Source organism: Erithacus rubecula (assembly GCF_903797595.1).
Source record: "Erithacus rubecula genome assembly, chromosome: 10".
Lineage (NCBI taxonomy): Eukaryota > Metazoa > Chordata > Aves > Passeriformes > Muscicapidae > Erithacus > Erithacus rubecula.
In genome coordinates, this window is record NC_136662.1 from 15,725,568 (window position 1) to 15,746,425 (window position 20,858).

The window sequence follows — 20,858 nt, forward strand, 5'->3', positions numbered from 1 at the left end:
TCATATAAAATACTGTCCACAGATTAACAGAAAATCCATCAACAAAATAAATATCAAAAGCCTAGTTTTGTCTTTCATGGGCAGAAACATATGTTTCCATAATGCTTCTCTTCATTAATGGTAATGAACAAGTGCCCTCTCCCCAGCTCATAGTGAAGAAGCACTGCCCTCGCTCCAGCTCCGTGCTTGGGAAGGTCTGCCACCTCAGCTATGCGTCCCTGTGCCACAAACAGTGCTCCTCCCCCGACTCCTGCTCCGAGTGTCTCCAGGTAAACACCTTGTCATTCACCATCTAAAAGAAAAATTAGGCCTTGAGTTCTTTTTTCATTATTCAGAAAGCTGTATTTCGCTTCACTACAGTGTTTCCTTTGGGGAAAGGAACCCCAATTGGTTAAATACAGCATTTTTATCTTTAGATTAGCACACCAAAGAGAGTGAGAGGAAGAAGCAAACAGTTCATAACACTTTCTGTCTGAGTATCTCTGAGTGCCTTACTGCCAATTATTAATGAAGTCCCGTGACGTTGCTCAAAAATACTTTAAATATAGGTATTATGCATATTTATATTTTAACTAAGTGACACAAAAGCCCAGGTTTTTGTCAGAATTAATGTAACTCAGCCAGAAGCAGAGCCCAGCCACCAACATAGGCTGTAAGGTTGTTATAACAGCAGTGACGCCCTCCCTGTTCTACACTGCTTTTAACCAGCAGGCCTCAAAACAATTTGAGTAGTCATTAAATAGCATTTCCCAGTTCTCAAAATGCATGTCATGTTTTATAGGGGCCAACCACTCACCAGTAATGAGGTGTGGGGGGGGAAGAGAAATGTGTGCTTAGTCTTTGGCAGCCGTCACTCCTCATCCCCAGCGAGAGCAGGGTGTTCCAAACACACTGTGTGCCTGACATGATGTTTTCCCTGTAGTGCACAGGATGGCCAACATTCCTACAAAAACGTCTCCTGTGTTACAATTGCCACCAATGCTCTTGAGCTAATTAAATCTGAGAAGCCCTGTGCCAGAGAATGAAAATTCTTTCCCAAAGCAAATGATTGTTTAGGCTTATTCAATGCATTTCAGATGTCCCTTTATTTGATTAGTAATATCAAGCAGACTGTTTCTGCACCATCAAGGCATCTCAAATGGGGTATTTTAAAGTACAGAATCTGTATTGAAATTATTCTCTAACATCTCCGATTCCTTTTTAGAGCCATTTTTTATCATTTAAAACTGGTATCTATTAGGATTTAGCTTTTTGCTCTTATTCAGCCTTCAGACAACTACCTCTAATCTTGCCATACTAATGGGAGTGTGATCCAGTTGCTTACAATGAAGGCTGTAAAATGACCTGATTTTTTGGCAGTGATCTCATTTTCCATCTATTAATCCCCACAGAGCAGAGGCTGTCATAGCTGCTTTAGGGCACCACCACCAGCCATATCTTCAGGAATCTTTAAGGGTCTGAAGGTTTAACTGTACCTGTATTTTTGCACCTGTTTTCAGCCATGGGAAATGTTCAAGCAGCATTATTTCAGGGTTCCCAACTTGCCCTGAAAGGCAGTGAGCACTAGGTCCTAGCTGTTATTTTTTCCTTTAAAAATCTTTTTTGATAACTTGAAGGTATAGTGATGAAGAAGCTGTTCATTGCAGCTTTCTTGGCTATACTTTTTCCATGAATAAAATGTTCTATTCATGAGGGGAAAAAAGAATTTGAAAATATTTAAAATAAATGAACTGAACAAACAGAAATTATGAAAGTCAAACCCCAGAACAGACTAGTGGATGGAATTTAGATAAGACCTCGAATGGAACTCAACAGATTTGTTTTCATTTTTCAGCTTCTTCATGGCTTTGCGGGAGAGGCATTGAGCAAGTCTAGCACAGAAGAAATTTCCCTGGCTTTGAAAGCTCTTGGGAATGTAGGACATCCAGCCAGCATCAAGCACATCAAGAAGTTTTTGCCAGGATATGCAGCTGGTGCTTCAGATTTGCCACTCAGGGTCCATGCAACTGCTGTGATGGCCCTGAAAAACATAGGCCTAAAAGACCCCAAAGTGGTAAGAAAACAAAGCTGCCTCCTTTGCTCTTGTGACTTCCACTTACAAGGCTGCTAATAGATAATGGGTAATGAGGGAAAAACAGATTTTTCTTTTTTCAAAGATAGCATTATTTGAAAAAAACAAACTTAACCATTCCTTGGTAGGCATGTCTTATTTCTTTTGACATTAACCTCCAGTATTTCAGACTGCAACAAAAAAATCCCATTAAATGGGTACATTCATTGTTGTTGAAGACAAATCAGTATTTCCATTGCAAACATTTCGTTTCCAAGGACATTCAACAGAAAACTAAATTATTGACCCAAATGTGTTTAGTGCTACTTCACCTTCTGTATGTGAGGGAACCACAAAACAAGGTTTTCAGAGAATTGACATTTAATACCAAGTGTCACATCTAATCGTAATTCAAGACTAGATTTTATTGTAAATAGATACCAGGGGTTTGCATCCTAATTACAAATTTACAGACATTGTGCAGGCTTAAGTCATAAACAGAACATTTACTAAATGTGACTTTTGTCCCTGAGATAATTGTTAGAACTCACATACAATGCCTACACCAGCCTACTCTCATCTACTACAGGCATCACTTTACAATCATTTTCACTTTGAAGAAAGCTGCTTTTAAAAGGAAAACTTTTCAAGGTTCACAAGATTTTTTTTCCTGGAGTTGAAATTTTTTTGTTTTATATAAGTAAATTCTTAACATAAAAAGAAAAATAAAAGCTTTCATTAACTATTAACCTACTAATCAGTGTTTCCATTATACTCATTTTTGTATGTGCCTCCCAGTTTGAGTGCACATATTGATCCACACACAATAGTGTGGCAGGGTATGCTTTTAACCAGAAGAATAAAGAAACAATTTAGTGGTGTGCAGGAGCTGGATAGGGATATACAGGGAAAGGAAGGCAGAGAATTGCAAGGGTAAAAGTTAAAGAATTTGCTGGGAATGGAAAAAAACCAGTTTGGTGTTTGAGAAAAACACTGCATCTCTGATTCACATCATCCACATCAATTTTAAAATTAGAGCCAAAGGTTCCTGTGCCTCCCTGGAAACTGCAAAGGTTCCAGTACAAAATTGATCTTGGTAGAAAACACATCAACCACAAGTACTACTAAGGAAATTACATTTATTGCATTAAATTTTGGGTTAAGCTGCCTATATGGCATAGAGATTTCTGGTAAAAAATTGGGTTTTATTTGTTTAGTTTTTATTCTATTATTTAGCAGAAAGTAACCCAGGAGAACTGGGGTTCTTATTAGAAATAAGAAATATTAGAAAAACTATTAGAAATAAGAAATATTAGAAATAAGTTGTACCATTTTGCATAGGAATAAGTGATCACTGGAATCACTTCTCAGGTATGTAATGGATTCCTGAAATCTCTTTTACCTAGAGTGTGATTGCTCAAAAAGGGATCAAAGATTTGATGTTATCCAGTGAAGTTCCTTGGCTTTGATCATGTAGGGAGACAGACTACATAACCATAATGCCCCTTCCAGCCCTCAGACTATGAAACCAGAAACAATGTTGCCATAATAATTAAATAATCCAAATTTTTACTCCGCTAATGACGAAACAGATCATTCACTGATGTTGAGTGGTTATTATCAAAATGTTCAAAAATACAGTAAAACAGGATATATCTATTATTTTCAGGTCCAGGCTATTACCCTTGAGATTTTCCTGAATCAAAAAATTCCTCCTCGAATCCGAATGTTAGCTGCAGTGGTTTTGCTTGAGACCAAGCCTGGTCTTCCAATCGTGATGACATTGGCTGATGCTGTGCTGAAGGAATCCAGCATGCAAGTGGCAAGTTTCATCTACTCCCACCTCAGGGCCCTGGGTAGAAGCACAGCTCCAGATCTTCAAGTGATGTAAGGGAAATTCCTTTCCTAGAAGAAGCACTTGTTGCAAGCTAATTGAAATGTTAATGAGCTCGCTGAACTTTTTCAGGGCTTCTGCCTGCAGAATGGCTATCAGAGCACTAAGTCCCAAATTTGACAAATCTGGATATCAGTTCAGCAAGGTTTTCCGCTTCAGTATCTTTAAAGGTAAGATCCAGAAGATTTTGTAGAGAAATATATGCTGGTGAATATGTGGGGGGAAATATTGTACAGTCTGAGAGGCCAATTCTCCTAGCCAGATGTTGGGCTGCATGTTGTTCTTCTGTATTTTCCTATCTTCAGTGAAAAACTATAAGAATCTCAGGCTCTCCATTTGAAGAGTGTTTAGGTCCCTGTGTGTTTTGCATTGTACACTGCCAGCATGAAATTACCAGAGGGCTTGTGGGGCTCTCACCCTCTGTTTTCATTAGTCAGGGAGGCACATGCTCCTGTATCAAATGCTGTATTCTCAGTGGTGCTTAACAATTTCATACCATTGTTCAGCACCAAACAAACAGAAGGGACCGAAATTACTGCTGAAGTGGATTAATTTCTACCCGTGTTGAACATCTACAACTCTGGCTGCATTCAAATGTGATGCTAAATACTTTTCACCCCAACAGTTGTGCCCAGTGAAACAGAAAACTCTGCAAACATTCAGATGTGACAATTCCTTGCACCTATGAGCAGCTACTTCAGGTTTATTGTCTAAAGATTTTTCTTGCATCACATAGAAATGTAGTTAAAGCATGGAAAGACCAGATTAGAAGACAGGCTCTTGCTCAGCTACATGGTAGCCTTTGCTATTTTCCTCAGTAGATTTTTTAAAGCAACTCTCCTATGTAAATGACCACAACAGCCTCAGTGATTTGGCATATGTAGCTGGTAGACTAGGTAGATTATAGCTTGAAACACAGGCTCTTTACACATGCTGTTTATCTATCAGCAGTTATATAATTTTAGCACTTCTCTTATTCACTGGTATGTGTTAAGTTTCTTTTCAAAGTAATCAATATTAAGAGACTCTGAAACATCTGAAATCCACAGTGCTGAGTGTACAAGTACTTCTGCTTCCTTTTTGGAGGCAGGGGTGTGGTTTGTAAATATTATTATTGTCTTGCTCCAGTTTCATGCATTTTTCATGACCATTTAATGTGCTCTATAATAGAAATAAATCTAATACATACTGCAAGAATCACAGTAATATATTATACATGTGCTTGCTGCCTCGATGGAGACAGCAAGTACCCAAAGAAACACAGCCACTAATATATATCATGTGAACTTTTGTACTACTTAAAACACATTCAGGGATAGATACATTTTCTGTTAACATGAAGATATTTGTTTCTTGGTTTAGGCATTCATTTTGTCTTCTAATTTTTGGTTTTAACATTAAACCATCTAAATTTTCACACAGTGAGAAAGAACAGTGCAATATGTATGAGAGGTGCTGCCAGGGGGCAATGTGAAATGAAATATTTTATTTTGGCTGTAGCTTGGAAATGCAGAATATCAGGGAATTGTTGCTTCCTGATGAAGACCATTGTCAGCACTTTGGCTACCATGGATAGGTAGGTCCTCATCCTGAAGAATAAAAAAAGATCTTTTTCTCACACACCCTAATCTTAGACTTGTATAACTCAGCTAAATTAAGTCAATCTCCTACTACACTAGTATGGGAAGAGGATCCATCCTCCAGCTTTCTAATTTGATTTGTCTCCACTAGCCACAGGTAAAATGTGTTTTGTGAGTCCATTCTGGAGGAGTTACCATAGTGACGGCTGTAATGCAGTGCCTATTTCCTTGGTAAAAACAAAAATCTGCCCTCAGCATCACACATCTTTGTGGTGCTCGATGCTGAATTTTTAATGATAGGCAATAATGTCAGCTGAATCTCTCTCTAATCTGGAATTTGTCACACATGGCCACCATAAATAGTGCTTCATGTTCTACTCATTGCTAGTGAAATCAAAGAGGTGACTCAGGTTCTGCTCAGTCAGGACCATGAGAATCTGACTCTCAGTATGCACAGGTTCATATAATTAAATGTTTACTAATGTTTATATGTACCAAAGACTGTTTTCTTTGCTCTCTAAGTTTTCATTCCTTCATCTTTGGGGCAAGACATCTAATTGGATACATGCAGATGTCATCAAATTCTCACAGTGAAGCAGCAAATATATTCTTGGAGCATTAGCACTATGTAATGCCTGAGGTATGGAAAATATTCCTGCTCTCTTCAGGTCAATGAATTGCATATAATCATTTATTCATTTATTATGAATACTTCTTATTAAGTATTGGGAAGTACCATGGACTTTTTAACTAATGGGTTTTGTGGTAAGAGCATAAAAGACAGTTTTAACAAATTCACTTAAAGTACTATGCCTCAGTTTTAGTGTCCTATGGAATGCCTGGCATTGCTTTGGCAAAGCTCATGCAGAAAAAAACTAGTCTTTGCATTTCCTGTCAACTCTTTAATAATGTCCCAGTGTGGCACCACTTTGTTGTTTTTGGTGATTTTTTTTTTTAATAGGATCACCATTGCTATATACTGAATGTTCTCCACTTATTCCTTTGATAAAAGTGGGGTGGCATAAATACCTGTCTTGATTGAAGGAGTTGTTTCTGAACCTCATATGTTGTAGGTAGATAGTGCCCAGCACTTTGGATAGCACAGTAGATTTATACAGCAAAACAGTGAAGGCAATGTGGTAAAATTACTGTTCATACATATTTCCTTATCCTCCAAATGGTGTAGGGACAGGAGAGGAAGGGCTAGAAGGAAGCACAACAGGGATGCCTACATATCTCATCAGCCTTGTTCCTCTTGAAACCTAAGGAAACTTAGAAAAGCAGTGGGATTACTTTAACTCGTGAAACAGGACAGGATATAACTACGCCAAGAGTGGGAAGAATTCCTGACTGTACTCTGCACTGATTATCTCTACCTAAGAACATTACAGATGATAAATCTAAGTAGAGAAATAAATAGAAACAAAATATTTGCTCAAAGTTCAGTCAATAGTCAACAATAATTTAATAATGGATGCATTTTGTGTAAGGGTTACAGCATTTGGAACTACATGCATTAAATAGTGTTTGATTTATTTGAGAGACAAATCTATAGCTCACCATCTGTCCTTATAGGACATCTGTATCAATTTCCTGAACTAATAGCAAAGGATGGCAACTCTGTTTTCATTTCTCATCTCCTTTGTGAAGGTGCCCTCAATGATGTCTCATAAAAGCATTTCATAAGCTGATTTTATAAAGTGCTACTGGATATAAAAGATATGGACAGGCATATTTTCCATACTTGGAGAAGCTCTAGAGGTGGGCCCATAGGAGTCTCAGGAGGTTTAACAAGACCAGTGAAAGATGCTGCATGTGGGTCAGGGCAACCTTCCATCTCAATCCAGGCTGGGGAATGAACAGATCAAAATAAGCCCTGCCAAGAAGGACTCAGGGTGCTGGAGAAATTGAGCCTGGACATGAGCCAGCCATGTGTCAGTCGTGTCCTGGGCTGCTGCAAATGAAGCCCAACAAGTAGGACAAGGATGAAATTCTGCACCTGTCCTCTGCTCTTGTGAGACCACACCTGCATCCATCTGCATCCAGCTCTGGGACCCTCAGCACAGGAAAGACATGGACCTGCTGGAGCTAATCTCAAGGAGGACCTGCAAGATGATCAGATGGGTTGAACACCTTTCCTGTGAGGAAAGGCTATGAGAATTTGGGCTGGTCAGTCTGGAGAAGAGGCAGCTCTGGGGTGGCCTAATTGTGGCCTTCCAGCACCTTCCAGCAAGAGACCTGGAGAGGGGCTTTACACAAAGTCATGGAGTGACAGGATAAGAGGGAATGTATTCAAACTGAAAAGGAATTGGTTTATATTAGATATTAAGAAGAAATACTTTACTTCGAGGGTGATAAGACGCTGCCACAGCTTGCCCAGAGAAGTCCTGGATGCCCCAGTTCTGGAAGTACTCAAGGCCAGGTTGGATGAGGATTTGAGCAAACTGGTCTCTGGAATATGCCATGCTAATGGCAGCAGGTTGGAACTGGATGATCCTTGAGGATCCTTTCAACCCAAACCATACTATGATATGATATGATATGATATGATATGATATGATATGATATGGCAGAAGCAACTGGAAAAATAACCACCCTGCAATGATCAGTGAGCTTGTAGCTTTGCCCATTATTAGTTTAAAAATATTCTGAATTCAGAATATTTTGTTTATAACTGTTTTAGAATACCAGTTTTACAGCTGAGTTTTCTGGCCTTGCTCATATGATGCTGATTATTAAATTAGTAAATAGACACAATCTGCACACTCTGACCTAAAAACTAACTGTGCTGTGTCTCACTGCCTGTTTCTCTGCAGAGTTCCTTATGAGTGGGCTGGCAGCTAAATTTTTGGTATTGAATAATGCTGGTAGCTTAATTCCAGCTATGGCAATGTCCCAGCTACAGACACATTTCCTTGGAAGAGTGGCTGACCCCTTGGAGGTAATTTGGTCTACCCATAGTTTGCCCTCTCATCCCTTCTTACAACTGTCATCCACTGGCATCTGCACTTTACTTCTTCCCACAGGTAGGAATAACAGCTGAAGGACTGCAGGAGATACTTGCTAAAGGTTACTCTCCTGACAGGGACTGGGAGAGTGACTATGACTTCAAGAAAATCCTGAAAACGGTAAATTCTGGGGGAGAAGAAAATCTCTAATATTGCTTTCTCAAATGTTATGAAGAATCAGGCTTTTTTCATCTTCTCACACAGCTGTCTGACTGGAAGGCATTCTCCAGTGACAAACCTTTTGCGTCAGGCTACTTGAAGATGTTTGGCCAAGAGCTGTTTTTTGGTGGACTTGATAAAAACGCCATCCAAAATGCACTGCAGGTATCATTTTTAAAGCACCACTACCCAAGCATCAAAAGCTCTAAAATACTGTTACTTTCGTTCATTCTCTCCCTTTTATAATTCATGGTTGACTTTTTTGTCTCTAGTATTAATCAAGGCAAATAAGGTCAAGCTTTGATCAGGATTATTTATAATCATTGCTGGCAGAATTTCCCCTGAGGCATAGTTAATGACACGGATCATGATATTCAAGTTCTGCTTATTTAGACATGTTGAACTCTGTAATTGCAGGCATGGTATGGATCTGATGAAAAAATCCCTTCACTAAGGAGAATAATCAGTAGCCTTCAAAGTGGTGTAGGGAGGCAGTGGACCAAAGCTCTCCTGTCCTCTGAGATCCGCCGCATTGTGCCCACCTGCACTGGCTTCCCAACAGAGACCAGCTTCTATTACTCCTCTGTCACAAAAGTGGCAGGAAATGGTAACATATCTCGTTGCTTTAGCAATACAAACACTCTTGCTAGGAATGAAGGGCTTTTTTAACCCTTTCTTTGATTTCTTTGTAATAGTTCAAGCACAGATTACGCCTTCTCCAAAGTCTGATTTCAGACTGGCTGAGTTACTAAATGCCAACATTAAGCTGAGATCCAAAACAAGTCTAAGGTAAGTATTATGTATAAAATAAAATAATAATATTTTCAAGTGACAGAGGCCATAAATATTCAACAGCTGTTTGCTGCATGAACATAATTATTCCCTCCCTAATTCTACCTTTTCAGCATGGCCAAGGAGATGACCTTTGTAATGGGAATCAACACTCACACAGTCCAGGCAGGGCTGGAAGCACGCACCAAAATGAATGCTCATGTACCTGTGAATGTTGTTGCCACTATCCAGATGAGGGAAAAAAGTATCAAAATTGAAATTCCGCCATGTAAAGATGAGACTAACATAATAAGCCTTAGGTAAGACATAGCATTTAGTATCTTTCTATGTATTATGTAAATAAACCCAAATACATTCAGGAATCTTGTCTTTGAATTACAATTTGGATAAGTTGTGGTGATTGGTATAGTCTATGTTTCTTTTAAATGAAGTGATATTCACTAAAGCTTTGCTTCAAAATATGTGTTACTTTCTGTGGTTTTCACCTGAAGATCCTCCTTAGGACTATAGCTCAGTTGTTGAGATCCATAAACTATCTGAAACATAAATGATATAAAATTTCTATTTTGATACAAATATTTGAACTGAAAACACTAGGTAAGATATCAACGAGCTGAATCCTAGAACAGTTAGCCCATCTAAATTTGCATTAGATGCCTTGAAGCATAGAGGGTTTGGTGTCTCGCATGTTTTTACCTTGTTCCCCTGTGGCTGCCATTTGGTATTCTTACCCGTTAGGTCTCCTTGATTTATTATCAGTGCATGCAATTACAATGCACTCTGGAAAACTGTTGTAGCCAGATGCCAAACAAATGAAAACAGATGGAAATACAAACGCAAAGAGCGGGAGGAAACAGAAAGAGTGTGTCCAAGGAATCAAAGCAGTAGACCAAACTTAGAAAACCTTCACAAATGAAAAAACCTGAGAAAGAGAAGCTGAAAATTCCTCACAAAGGAAAAGGCTTCACTGACAACAAAAATCGGCGATTATACAAACCACTGAAATGTTAACAAGTTTCTGCTCTAGGAATACAGCCGTAACAAAAGAGCTCAGTTGCCTGATCCAGCTGCAATTAGCATTCATGGCTGCTGGCCCAGAGACTCTGCAGGTCTCCTCAATTTAGCCACCAGTTAGGCTAATCATTATTTTCCCTTGTCCTTCAATAGTCACAGACCATTTGACGTGCATTTGACATCTCATCCTCCTCCCTAACACAATTCCTCCACTCCATCAAGTGTGGCTGTAATAAGCAGACGTAGGGAGGGTCTCAGCATTTCAGAGATGAAAAGCTAGCTGCATGGTTTTTTTGGTTGCTTCTTATGGAGGCCAGGACAGGCTGCTCCTAAGGTCATCAGGGACATCAGGCAATAACTCTCACTAGTTCCCACTGTTACAGAGGGTGAGGCAGATATTAATGAGCTCAATAAGCACACTGAACTGAAATGAGAACATTGAATACTGATAGAGGGTTTAGAGCCTCAAGCAGAGAGAAATATTAGCAGAAGGATCCTCCCTGCAAATAAATAAAAAATATTCTCTTCCTTTGACTTAAGGGAAGATCAAATGAGACACAAAAAGGGTTAAATGCATTGCCATAAGGCATAAAGCAAGTCAGTATCAGAAACAAGGTATTACAGCAGAGAAGCCCATGAGTTCCAGCACAAGCCCTGCTCTAGACCCTGCAGCATTACCATTTATAAAATGAAGTAGTCACTTGGAAATAGCTCCATAATGTCAAGTATATGAGAAAGCTAATACTCACTAGATGACTTCTAGCCCCATCAATTTCTCTCCAAAAAGCATTCCCATTCACTGTTACAAAACAAATGGCCAGTGGAAACCACACAGAGCAATGAAACAGCAATGAGTGCAAGTGAAGGCAAAGCAATAACTAGAGAATGTAACACTGAACCACATCACTGAGGAGGTCAAAGACCAAGCAAAGTAAAATCTTAGAGGCATGAAGAGAAACAAGCAGACATGGTAGAGAGAAATGAGACAGATATATAGATATATCTATATATAGTTATATAGACTGAGCTAAAAAATTTTAGTTCAACATAGTCTTTTTCTTCCTTTTGCATATATCTACCAAATAATAAAGATCCAACTGAAGTCAATATTTTAGTGGTATTGTGACACTTTCCCTTGTTAGCTTTAAATTCCCCATTTAAAGAAATAGTCCTAGAAAGCTATTGATTTTTCATGTGTTTGTTAGCTCTGTTCAAAATATTTTAGTGTTGAGAACTGTCTTGATGGTCAACAGGTTACTAATGACAGTCCCATGTCATTAAATCTAGACAGAATAAGCTACTATTTTCCTCATCATCTCTCACATTCAGACACAGGAAGCAGTTTTCAATAGCATTAAGTTCATTTCTATCCTGCACATCATAAAGGATCATAAAGGTTATAACCTGCCACACCAGTGGGATTTATATAAATTTTCAAGAGCCAAAGAGAAATTCAAGTAACTCAAAAACAAAAAAAAAAAGAACAGAAAAGAAAACTTTGGTGATAGACAGGTTGCATTCCCAAGACAAATCAGAACGTTATGGGCTCAATTCTCTCTATAGCAAAAATCAGAGTACAGTAATTAATTCTACTGTGGAGAGAATATATAGCATGTGTTTCAATTCAATCCTATCAAAATTTAATTAAAAATAATGGTTATTTTTAAGGTTCTTTTAACATAATTATTTAGTATACTACAGATGGCTACTTCAACATACTTTTAAACAAAATTTACAAGAATTAAAAATCAAATAAATTTCAGGGGAAATTAGAGCTCTGTGATTAAAGTATAAACATGGAGAGCTGCCAAAGAATGCACTTTGCTAATATACCACATATTTATAATGACAGCCTACTGAAGTATATACATAATCATGAATAGAGCTTGTATCGTAAGGTTTTTTCTTATTTCAGTTGTAAGATAAGCAGAAATTGCTTCAAATTGGCATTTAATTTGTAAGAGGAACAAGGTAATTAGAAAACTCTTTGTCCAACATGACTACACCATGTATAGCAGAAAATGCAGAAGAGGCAGCGTATGCAGAGATCTTGTTGAGGCAGCAAGGTGTGTTTGGGGGTCAGAAAAGGGAAACAGGTGGGGCTCCAAGTCTCTGTTTTTATAACACCTTTGCACCAAAAATGAAAGAAAGATGTGTAGATTTTGTTTCACTGCATCAGAAAGAGAGCAAAAGATCTGACTGGCTGATTGTATCTTGTTTCTCATTTAGTTACATGGGATGTCACACTGTGTCTTAAAACCTGGGAAAATAGTTTTTTGTTGATTGTTTTTTGTTTTAAACAGACATTTGAGCTCTTCTGTGCCCATGTTAGAGATGTGTGTAAGGCCACACTCTGAAACATCAGTGGGTCCAACATAGCAGAGTTGCTTGTCCCTTACCCCTGCAGTGAGTTTGGCTTATAGCACAGCTTCTCTCATCCAAAAAATGCACTAATACATATTGGAAAATCTCCTTTTTATTTTTTTCTCCCTTGTGCGGGATCAGAGAGAACAGATTCTTTCATACCATAGCTTTAGGCCTTCTTTGTGACTGTTTTTTCTTGTTAAAGCACCAGAGCTGGCTCTTGTAGCCTATTTTTACTGTGCCGTGTGATTCTGCAGACATTGACATGTGTCACCTGTGATGCAGCTACATTTGTCGGCTCTCTGTGCTCAACAGGGAGGAATCGATCCTTCGCTTTCATTAGGTGGCAGGAGTAGACTATTGGCATAAAAATACTAAAAAAATTGGAAAAGAAACCCCAGGGCTTTCTGCTTGGAGATCCAGCCTGCAGTTCAGTGGTCATTTGAATTATTGAATGGGATTAAAATAAAACTATTTCCTTTTTTGTCTCTTTACCCAGATGAGCCATCTGAAATGCAAGTTGATTTGTATTTTCTTTTATCCCTTCAGCTTGTTAGGGAGAATATTTTATTTCAGATTCCATTCTTCGAGGTTCTCCTATCACCCAGCGTGGAGCGTTGCTGTCATGTCCTTATCTAAAAAAAGAGAGAGATGGAAAAGAAAACAAAGCCCACAGGTGACACACGTTTTATTGAGGTGTTCCACATGAAGAGCAATTGTGTGCTTTACATTGCACACAGCACGGTAGGAGCCTTCAAGAGGAAGAGAGGGCTATCAAATGAATACAAATTCATCTTTCAAATAGGTTAGATTGGAATTGCTCAGGCTAGTACAGTGTGGACCGTGTTAAAATAGAGACCATTTTGAGACCAACTTTCCATTCACTGTCACAGCAGCCACCTCCATTGGAAGACCACAAAAGCCCCAGGGCAAAGAGATCAGCTTCATCCTTGAGAAAGAGCACGTGGGGAATTTGGAGACGGATGTTAGCTGATAAAGGGCTAATAAGGTAGAGCTAGCACAGTGTTAATAGCTGAGGGAAATAGGTTTTGTCTCTCAAAAGCCTTTCAGCGTTCAAGACGTTTCTCTGACCCAAAACAAAACTCACATTTCACAGCACTGTAACAAGCTCCCTGAAGAATGTGGGGCATGAACGTGGGGCTCAGAATATTTAGCCATGAGAGCCTCAGCCTTATGCTGCACCTTCTATCACTTATCTGGGATCCTGCCTAATATACCTAGAGTTCACAACACTGGAAGAATGTACTGAACACATTTACATAAATAGGCTCTTAACCTTCCTGCACAACTCTTCTGACCTCTTGCCAAGTCATGGCCAAGCCATTAGTACTAGTGAATTTAAATCAAGCTGGAGACACTTGCTTTCATTATTTCATGCTCCTTTCTCCAATTCTGCTTTAATAAAAATTGGTCAGGAAACAGCATTCAGTAGTCACCTGTCCCCAGGTTGTTTTTTGAAGTTATGGCAGTATTTTTCCAAATATAATATCAAAAAAAATTAGAACTAAGGCTAGTGCAGTGAACACACAGAGGATGAGTTTAAAAATTTAAAATTCCAGGAGCTCAAAATAGAAAACTCAGAAATTTAATAATGTCATCCGCAGCCAGACTTCCAAGTAAGCATGCTGTTTTTCATAGAGTTAGGGTATGAAGATCCAACCAACCGTAATGTTTTTAACCTGTTCATTTGATTCTAAAAGCCTGACTGAGCTATCTGCCTCTGTGTCTTTATTGACTCTTGGCAGTCCTTGAAAACACAGCTAACAGGAAGGATGCTGTAAATATCTGTAAAGCAATTTGCAAGGGATGATACTTGTTGCTGAGTGCAGGCTACAAGGCGTTATTTAGGTCTTTTCCTCAGTAGTGCTTTATCAATACAGGTTTCCTCTAATGTTTATTCTGCAGGTCTAAGACATTTGCTGTTACACGAAATATTGGGGATTTGGCTGCTAGTAAGACAACTCCAGTTCTTTTACCTGAAGCAGTGCCCAACATAATGAAGACGTCCTTCAATTCAGATTCTGCATCAGGCGAGACTGAAAACATCGAGGTAAATGATGTAGTGTCTGACTATTCTTTTTTTGGGCTTCTAAACAGTAGGGAACCATTTCTTTTCTCTATAGGAAAGGGTACAATTCATCTCTGACCAATGCTGCTTCCCTCAAAATAAGTCAGGTTCAATCTAATAACACAAATAGCTTTATAGTAACATTATTTTAAAATCTGGGGTGTAATGCATCAAACTTGCAACACTTTTTCTAAAGCAAAAGCATTTTCTTTGGTAATTAATTTTGCACTGCCATCTACAGGCCCACAATCTTTAAAATTTTTTGCAACCATTATGCAAGCATCACCTTCCTGGGGCAGTCACAAATGTTCCACAAGATGCTTCACTGCTTGACTTATAGAGCCAAATTTAATGCTTATAAGCATCCTGACTCAAGAATGGAGTGGAGTTTGTGTCATGACTTCCTGAGCCAGGTTTCCATAAAAGCCAGGATAGGCTTTCTAAGATGGGCAGTGCTGTGAAGGCATCACTGTGAGAATTCATTCAATGAGAGACTGACAGAGGTGAGGAATACACTGTCCTGTTCTGTGTTCATTGTTATCCTGCAGCTCTGAAGGGTTTTCAGATAAAAGTAGAGATGAACAGAGGACAGGAACAGCACTTTCCTACGGAGAAGTCAATAGACAAACGTGCTATCACTGAGAGCAGTTTCCAATATCCTGGAACATGCTTTTCTTCTGCTTTGTGCCTCTGTGCTGCCCTTCCTGAAAACTTGGCACTCCACAGTTATTGTTAAATGAACAGCAACTGGAAAATGGCACTGAGTGGAGCATTTCCCAGTATCACTAGAAGTTCCAGGGGTTTTGGTAGGGTTCATGCAAGGCTGGGATCTTGTGAGATGTGATAAACTAGATAAAAAAGACTAATTGCAAACCTGAATTCTATGTGAAATGAAAGCTTGTGATTATTGTGTCTTTATGTATTTGCTTCATTGCTTCAGGAAATCATAGTTTTCATTTCATGGATTTGATTCCAATTTTAATTAATTTTTTCTTCTGCAAGCATTGCTTATTACATGTAAATTACATAGTTTTTAGTGGAAATTTCTAATAGATTATATGTTTTGAACGTTTAATTGATATAGTGTCACATTCATGTCAGACCTCATCTGAGTCAGAATTTTTGGGAACATAGTTAAAAGTTCTGTTGTCTGACACACCAAAACGAAAAAACTCCTGTCAGTCTAAGGCACACTCAGTTTTATCACGAACCTGTTAACACTGTCTAAAATTCCAGGAAAACAAAATTAAATATTTTGAATTAATTTGTGATTAATTTTCCCTTCTTATAACCTGAAGCCCTTTTCTACAGTAGGTAGCCCAATGAACCCATTCAGATGGTAATTTTGTCCAATTTAAAACCAAGTTGTCCTATGTAACAGCCTTGCTATCTCGAATAAAGTGGTTAATTCCCCCTGCAGGGTACAGGTAGCTGTTACCATAACAGGATGCATAGCATGCAGGTATTCCTCTCACTGTTGTCTGAGTTAACTGGACATGTACACTATCTAATAGGATAGACAGTCTGCAGAGGATGTTTCATCTGGAAATCCCTTTTCTTCTGGACACTCTTCTTCCCAAAAAGAGCCATTTGTTCAGTCCATGTGCTTCAATGCAAGTACTTTTGGAGTTCAAGTGTGCATTGAGAAGAAGAGCGTGCACGCAGCATTTATCAAAAACCTGCCTCTCTATTACCTAGTTGGAGAGCATGCCCTGAGAGTGAGCTTCAAGCCAGGTAAATACAAGAGGGCACAAAAAGGAAAATAGTGGGTGAAGGTATATACACACACATATAGATAAATAGATACAGATGTCTATGTACGTATTTATTTTTTGCATTGCAAGTACCACTAAATCTATAATTAGATGTACCAGGCCTGCCAGTACTGGCAGCAGACCATGCTCACAGCAGGCATCCATTCCTACCCCACTCTCCTGGGCAGCAATTTCGCAGCTCTCCCAGCAATGCCACTCAGCATGGCCAGCGTCAAGCAGAGCTGATCTGTGCCTGCAGAGTGTGTCTGATGCATCCTGAATCATTGGATTTGGGATGCAAGCACGAAGCAATTGGACATGGGCAACAGATCTGATGCAGTGTCCTGTAGCTACATTCTAAAACCCAGACTCTAAAAGGGAATTATGGATTAACCCTGCCAGGATCTAGTCCTTAATGTCTTAATCCATGATCATAAGAAATAAAAGCACAGCAGGCCACTGAATCTAGCTCTCCTAAGTACCAAACTAATGGCCTGACCATTGGGCCATTCTTTAGTGCTCAAGAGTTGAGCTTCAATTCCTGTCTGATGTTTAATTCACTAACCCATGGTTTATGTCTTTAAGCAATCCAATTCACTTGACTTAAATCTGCTGATCATTTTGTTTATCGACTTGAAAAGAATCCAGTATCCTGGTAATATTTAAAAATTTGATTGCCATTATGTACTTTAGCTATTAGAGAAAATTTTTAACAAAGTTGCTCGATACCAATAATAATCATTGAACTTTTATATTTGAGAAAAAAATTGCTAATAAATTATGATAAAATTGGCTTATTCTCTCATTCAGTTGCTAATAGTAACAGTAATGTCATGCAATTTCAGTTTACACCGAGGCACCTATTGAAAAAATACAAGTCACAATTCAAGCAGGAGACCAAGCTCCTACAAAAATGATACGTCTAGTGACATTTGAAGATCCAGAGGCACAAGCATCTTCCAGAAAAGAAGCGATTAAAAAAGTGAAGAAAATCCTTGCTGACACAGATGATCAGGTACTGCTGCAAAATTCTACTTCTGGATTTGTGGGAGACATTGCACAAAGCTTGTTTTTGTTTCTTCTACTAAGTAGCTTCCTTTGTTTAAATATTATGCCAAAGTGGAGAATAAAGACAGACTTTTGGGTACACAAGTCTTTCAACAGGTTTTTTGTTTGCACTTACCCTTCTGTAAGTGAAAGACATTAGAAAGAGCAGGTTGGTTTTGTATGCTTTTCTGAAAATCTCTTGTAAGAGATAAAATAGCTGTTGTGTGGTCAAAAATGAGTCTGTTATTTACAGCTGCTGCAACTGCAGCAAAAAGCTCTGACACCAACTACACAGCCTGCCCTGAGACAGTGACAACTACAGCATTGTCATTACTGATACCAGTTACATGTCATTGTGTGGTCAACAGCTGCTGCACACACTCCTCATCACCAAAATGCTTGGAGTATTGTTCTGCTTATGTGTGGGTTTAACACATTATTATGAAATAGCCTTTGAATTATTGTGACATGTTCCAAGAATGTTATCAAGCACACACCTTGGCTTCTCAGGCAAGAGATTCAAAGGTGTCTGCACTTGATTTTACTTGTGTTGTTCTACAGGAGCACAGAATTATTTTTTTCCAATATTATCCTTGACTAGGGGACAAGAAAATATAGGAGCTCATCGTCCAGTGCCAGCAGCGCCAGTGGAAGTGCTGAGAGCACAACGAGCAGCCCCTCCAGCAGCGACTCTGATGGCAGAGCATCACAGGAAGGCGCCCAGATAAATCTGAAAACAGGGCACTCCAAAGCCAAAGGAAAGAAGTTCTACCCCTTTGGGGACAGTGGCAGTAGCAGCAGCAGCAGCAGCAGCAAGAGCAGTAGTAGTAGCAGCAGTGGCAGTAGTAGTGATAGTAGTAGCAGCAAAAGCAGCAGCAGTAGCAGCAGCAAAAGCAGCAGTAGTAGCAGCAAGAGTAGCAGTAGTAGCAGCAAGAGTAGCAGTAGTAGTAGTAAGAGCAGCAGTAGTAGCAATAAGAGCAGCAGTAGTAGCAGCAAAAGCAGCAGTAGTAGCAGCAAGAGTAGCAGTAGCAGTAGTAGCAGCAAAAGCAGCAATAGTAAGAGCAATAGTAGCAGTAGCAAAAGCAGTAGTAGTAAGAGTAGTAGCAGCAAGGACAGCAGTAGCAGTAGGAGCAGCAGGAGCAGCAGAAGCAGCAGCCAGAGCAGCAGCAGCAGTAGCAGCAGCAGCAAAGGCAGTACCAGAGGCAGCACAGGTAGCAGCAGCAGCAGCAGCGCAGCATCTGGTATAAAGCATAAGGCTAAGAAGCAGTCCAAGAGCACATCATTTCCACTTGCCAGTGCTGCTGAAGGAGAGAGGAGTGTGGGTGAGCAGAAGCCCAGAGCACAGAGCAGCAGCAGCAGTGAAAGCAGTGGTGCTTCCCGTTGGCACAGCAAACCTGACAAGCGAGCTGAGAGCAGCCACAGCAAGCGCCGAGCGAACAGTGGCAGCGCTCACGACATTTCCACAGAATGGGTAAAATGTCCAATACTTCGACTTCTGCTAAGAGCTGGTCTTGACTGAGCCGTAGGTAATAACTTATTTTGGAATTTTGCAGGAATCTCACCTTCCAAAAGTGTACAGCCTCCGCTTCAAGTCTGCTCACATCCATTGGGTAGGTGCTGATTCAAGTGCACATTGCCACGGTAGCTGAAGCTGATGTGATCAAACCTGTTACTGAAGGGCTTGGTTTGGGCCATTTCCTTTGACCATTCCATAATGTCCAATAACAATATTGATGATGAATTTAAAAAAACCCAGATTTATTATGAATATGTTATTACACTGTATCTTTTTGGTGTTGCAGCACTTACAATTCTGAAATTTAGGTCAGGACTCTCAAATGCATTCAGAGCTAGGTTAACAAAGACCATGGGGGAATGACAAAGCAAATGCCTTCCAATGGGAGCAGTTATGTCCACAGTTCTTAGGCAACCATGGCAAAATCATTACACAGTTTTTTTCAGAAATTAGGCTCAGTACACATTATGGCACAGAAGTATTTTTGGCATATATTAGAAGGGTGATAATGGAGTGGCTTTTGTAAGTGTTACCTATACAGCTATTATATATCCTGCATGTGAAAGAGGAAGATGATTTATACTGCTATTTATAAAATTGTATTATCTTTATTTTTTGGATATGGATGTATTTGACTACTTATGAAATGCCACTTTTCATTTTCCCTAGCATTAGACCCAAACAGTGTGATGTCATTTGCAATCAGTGTCTATGCAGTCTTTCTTTCAGCAAAGGTTAAAACTAAAGGCTATCTCATTTTTAACCTATTTTTATTTCATAGCATCCAGATCATAAAGGATCAAGCAGCTCATCATCATCTTCCTCTGAGTCAGGAAGCAGCCACAGAAACAGCAGCAGCAGCAGCAGCAGCAGCAGCAGCAGCAGCAGCCACCACCACGGAGAAAATTCTGCCCACAACTCAAAGAGGAGCAAAAAAGTCAGCATTCACTACCATGACCACAGCCATGGCTCCAGCCTGACACGTGAGGTACAGCCCTGTGTGTGGTACCCAGCAGCCAGGCTCAGCTGTAGATGTGGATTTGGAAATTATACACATTGAAAGGAATGTAGCTGTGAGTTAAAGAGGAAAGAATCCTGTGAAAGCCCAGAATACAAAATCAGTTGCTTTAGGTAAAAATGAGGAAGAAATAAATAACTGTGCCTTATTATTTTTAAATGTGGACTGGAGGTCATGAGTGCACACAGAGTATAACTGAAATCAGGCTTTCCATGGACATTACTGATTGGTAAATGTGAAGGCCCATTAAGCACAGATCATCTTTACCTTTATTGTGAACTTAGTATTCTATAATTGTACTGCAGAAAGGTATCTACATAATAATAGGACAAATAGCTCTACAAATGCAGGCAAAGTCTAGGGGAATTCTATTACTAAGCAAAATTTCAAAATATTTGATTGGCTTGAACAAACTGTAGTATAGTAAAATAAGTTGTGAATGTGTGTACTACTCTGAATGTCTCTAGTACACATTGTAGGCAGCTATTTGAAACATTAAAACAATGAATAAAATCTTGCTGTATGCATAAAGATAGCTTGGAAACACCTTGGATCCCTCACCAAAATAATCAC

At 39.3% G+C, this 20,858-nt stretch overlaps 1 protein-coding gene across 1 annotated transcript in view; it reads left to right on the plus strand.

The window, feature by feature from the left end:
- Positions 1-20,858, plus strand: part of LOC306805844 (vitellogenin-1-like) — a gene marked incomplete at its 5' end in the record, with an annotated part of 64,794 nt that overhangs the window by 33,560 nt on the left and 10,376 nt on the right. The window contains 16 exons of the mRNA XM_079314056.1: positions 147-269; positions 1,835-2,053; positions 3,720-3,937; positions 4,017-4,114; positions 8,341-8,465; positions 8,551-8,652; positions 8,737-8,856; positions 9,109-9,298; positions 9,387-9,480; positions 9,597-9,782; positions 14,788-14,932; positions 16,465-16,684; positions 17,550-17,719; positions 18,353-19,222; positions 19,305-19,361; positions 20,049-20,255. Coding sequence (XP_079170182.1) covers positions 147-269; positions 1,835-2,053; positions 3,720-3,937; positions 4,017-4,114; positions 8,341-8,465; positions 8,551-8,652; positions 8,737-8,856; positions 9,109-9,298; positions 9,387-9,480; positions 9,597-9,782; positions 14,788-14,932; positions 16,465-16,684; positions 17,550-17,719; positions 18,353-19,222; positions 19,305-19,361; positions 20,049-20,255 — 3,144 coding nt within the window. The remainder of the gene's footprint in view (positions 1-146; positions 270-1,834; positions 2,054-3,719; positions 3,938-4,016; positions 4,115-8,340; positions 8,466-8,550; positions 8,653-8,736; positions 8,857-9,108; positions 9,299-9,386; positions 9,481-9,596; positions 9,783-14,787; positions 14,933-16,464; positions 16,685-17,549; positions 17,720-18,352; positions 19,223-19,304; positions 19,362-20,048; positions 20,256-20,858) is intronic.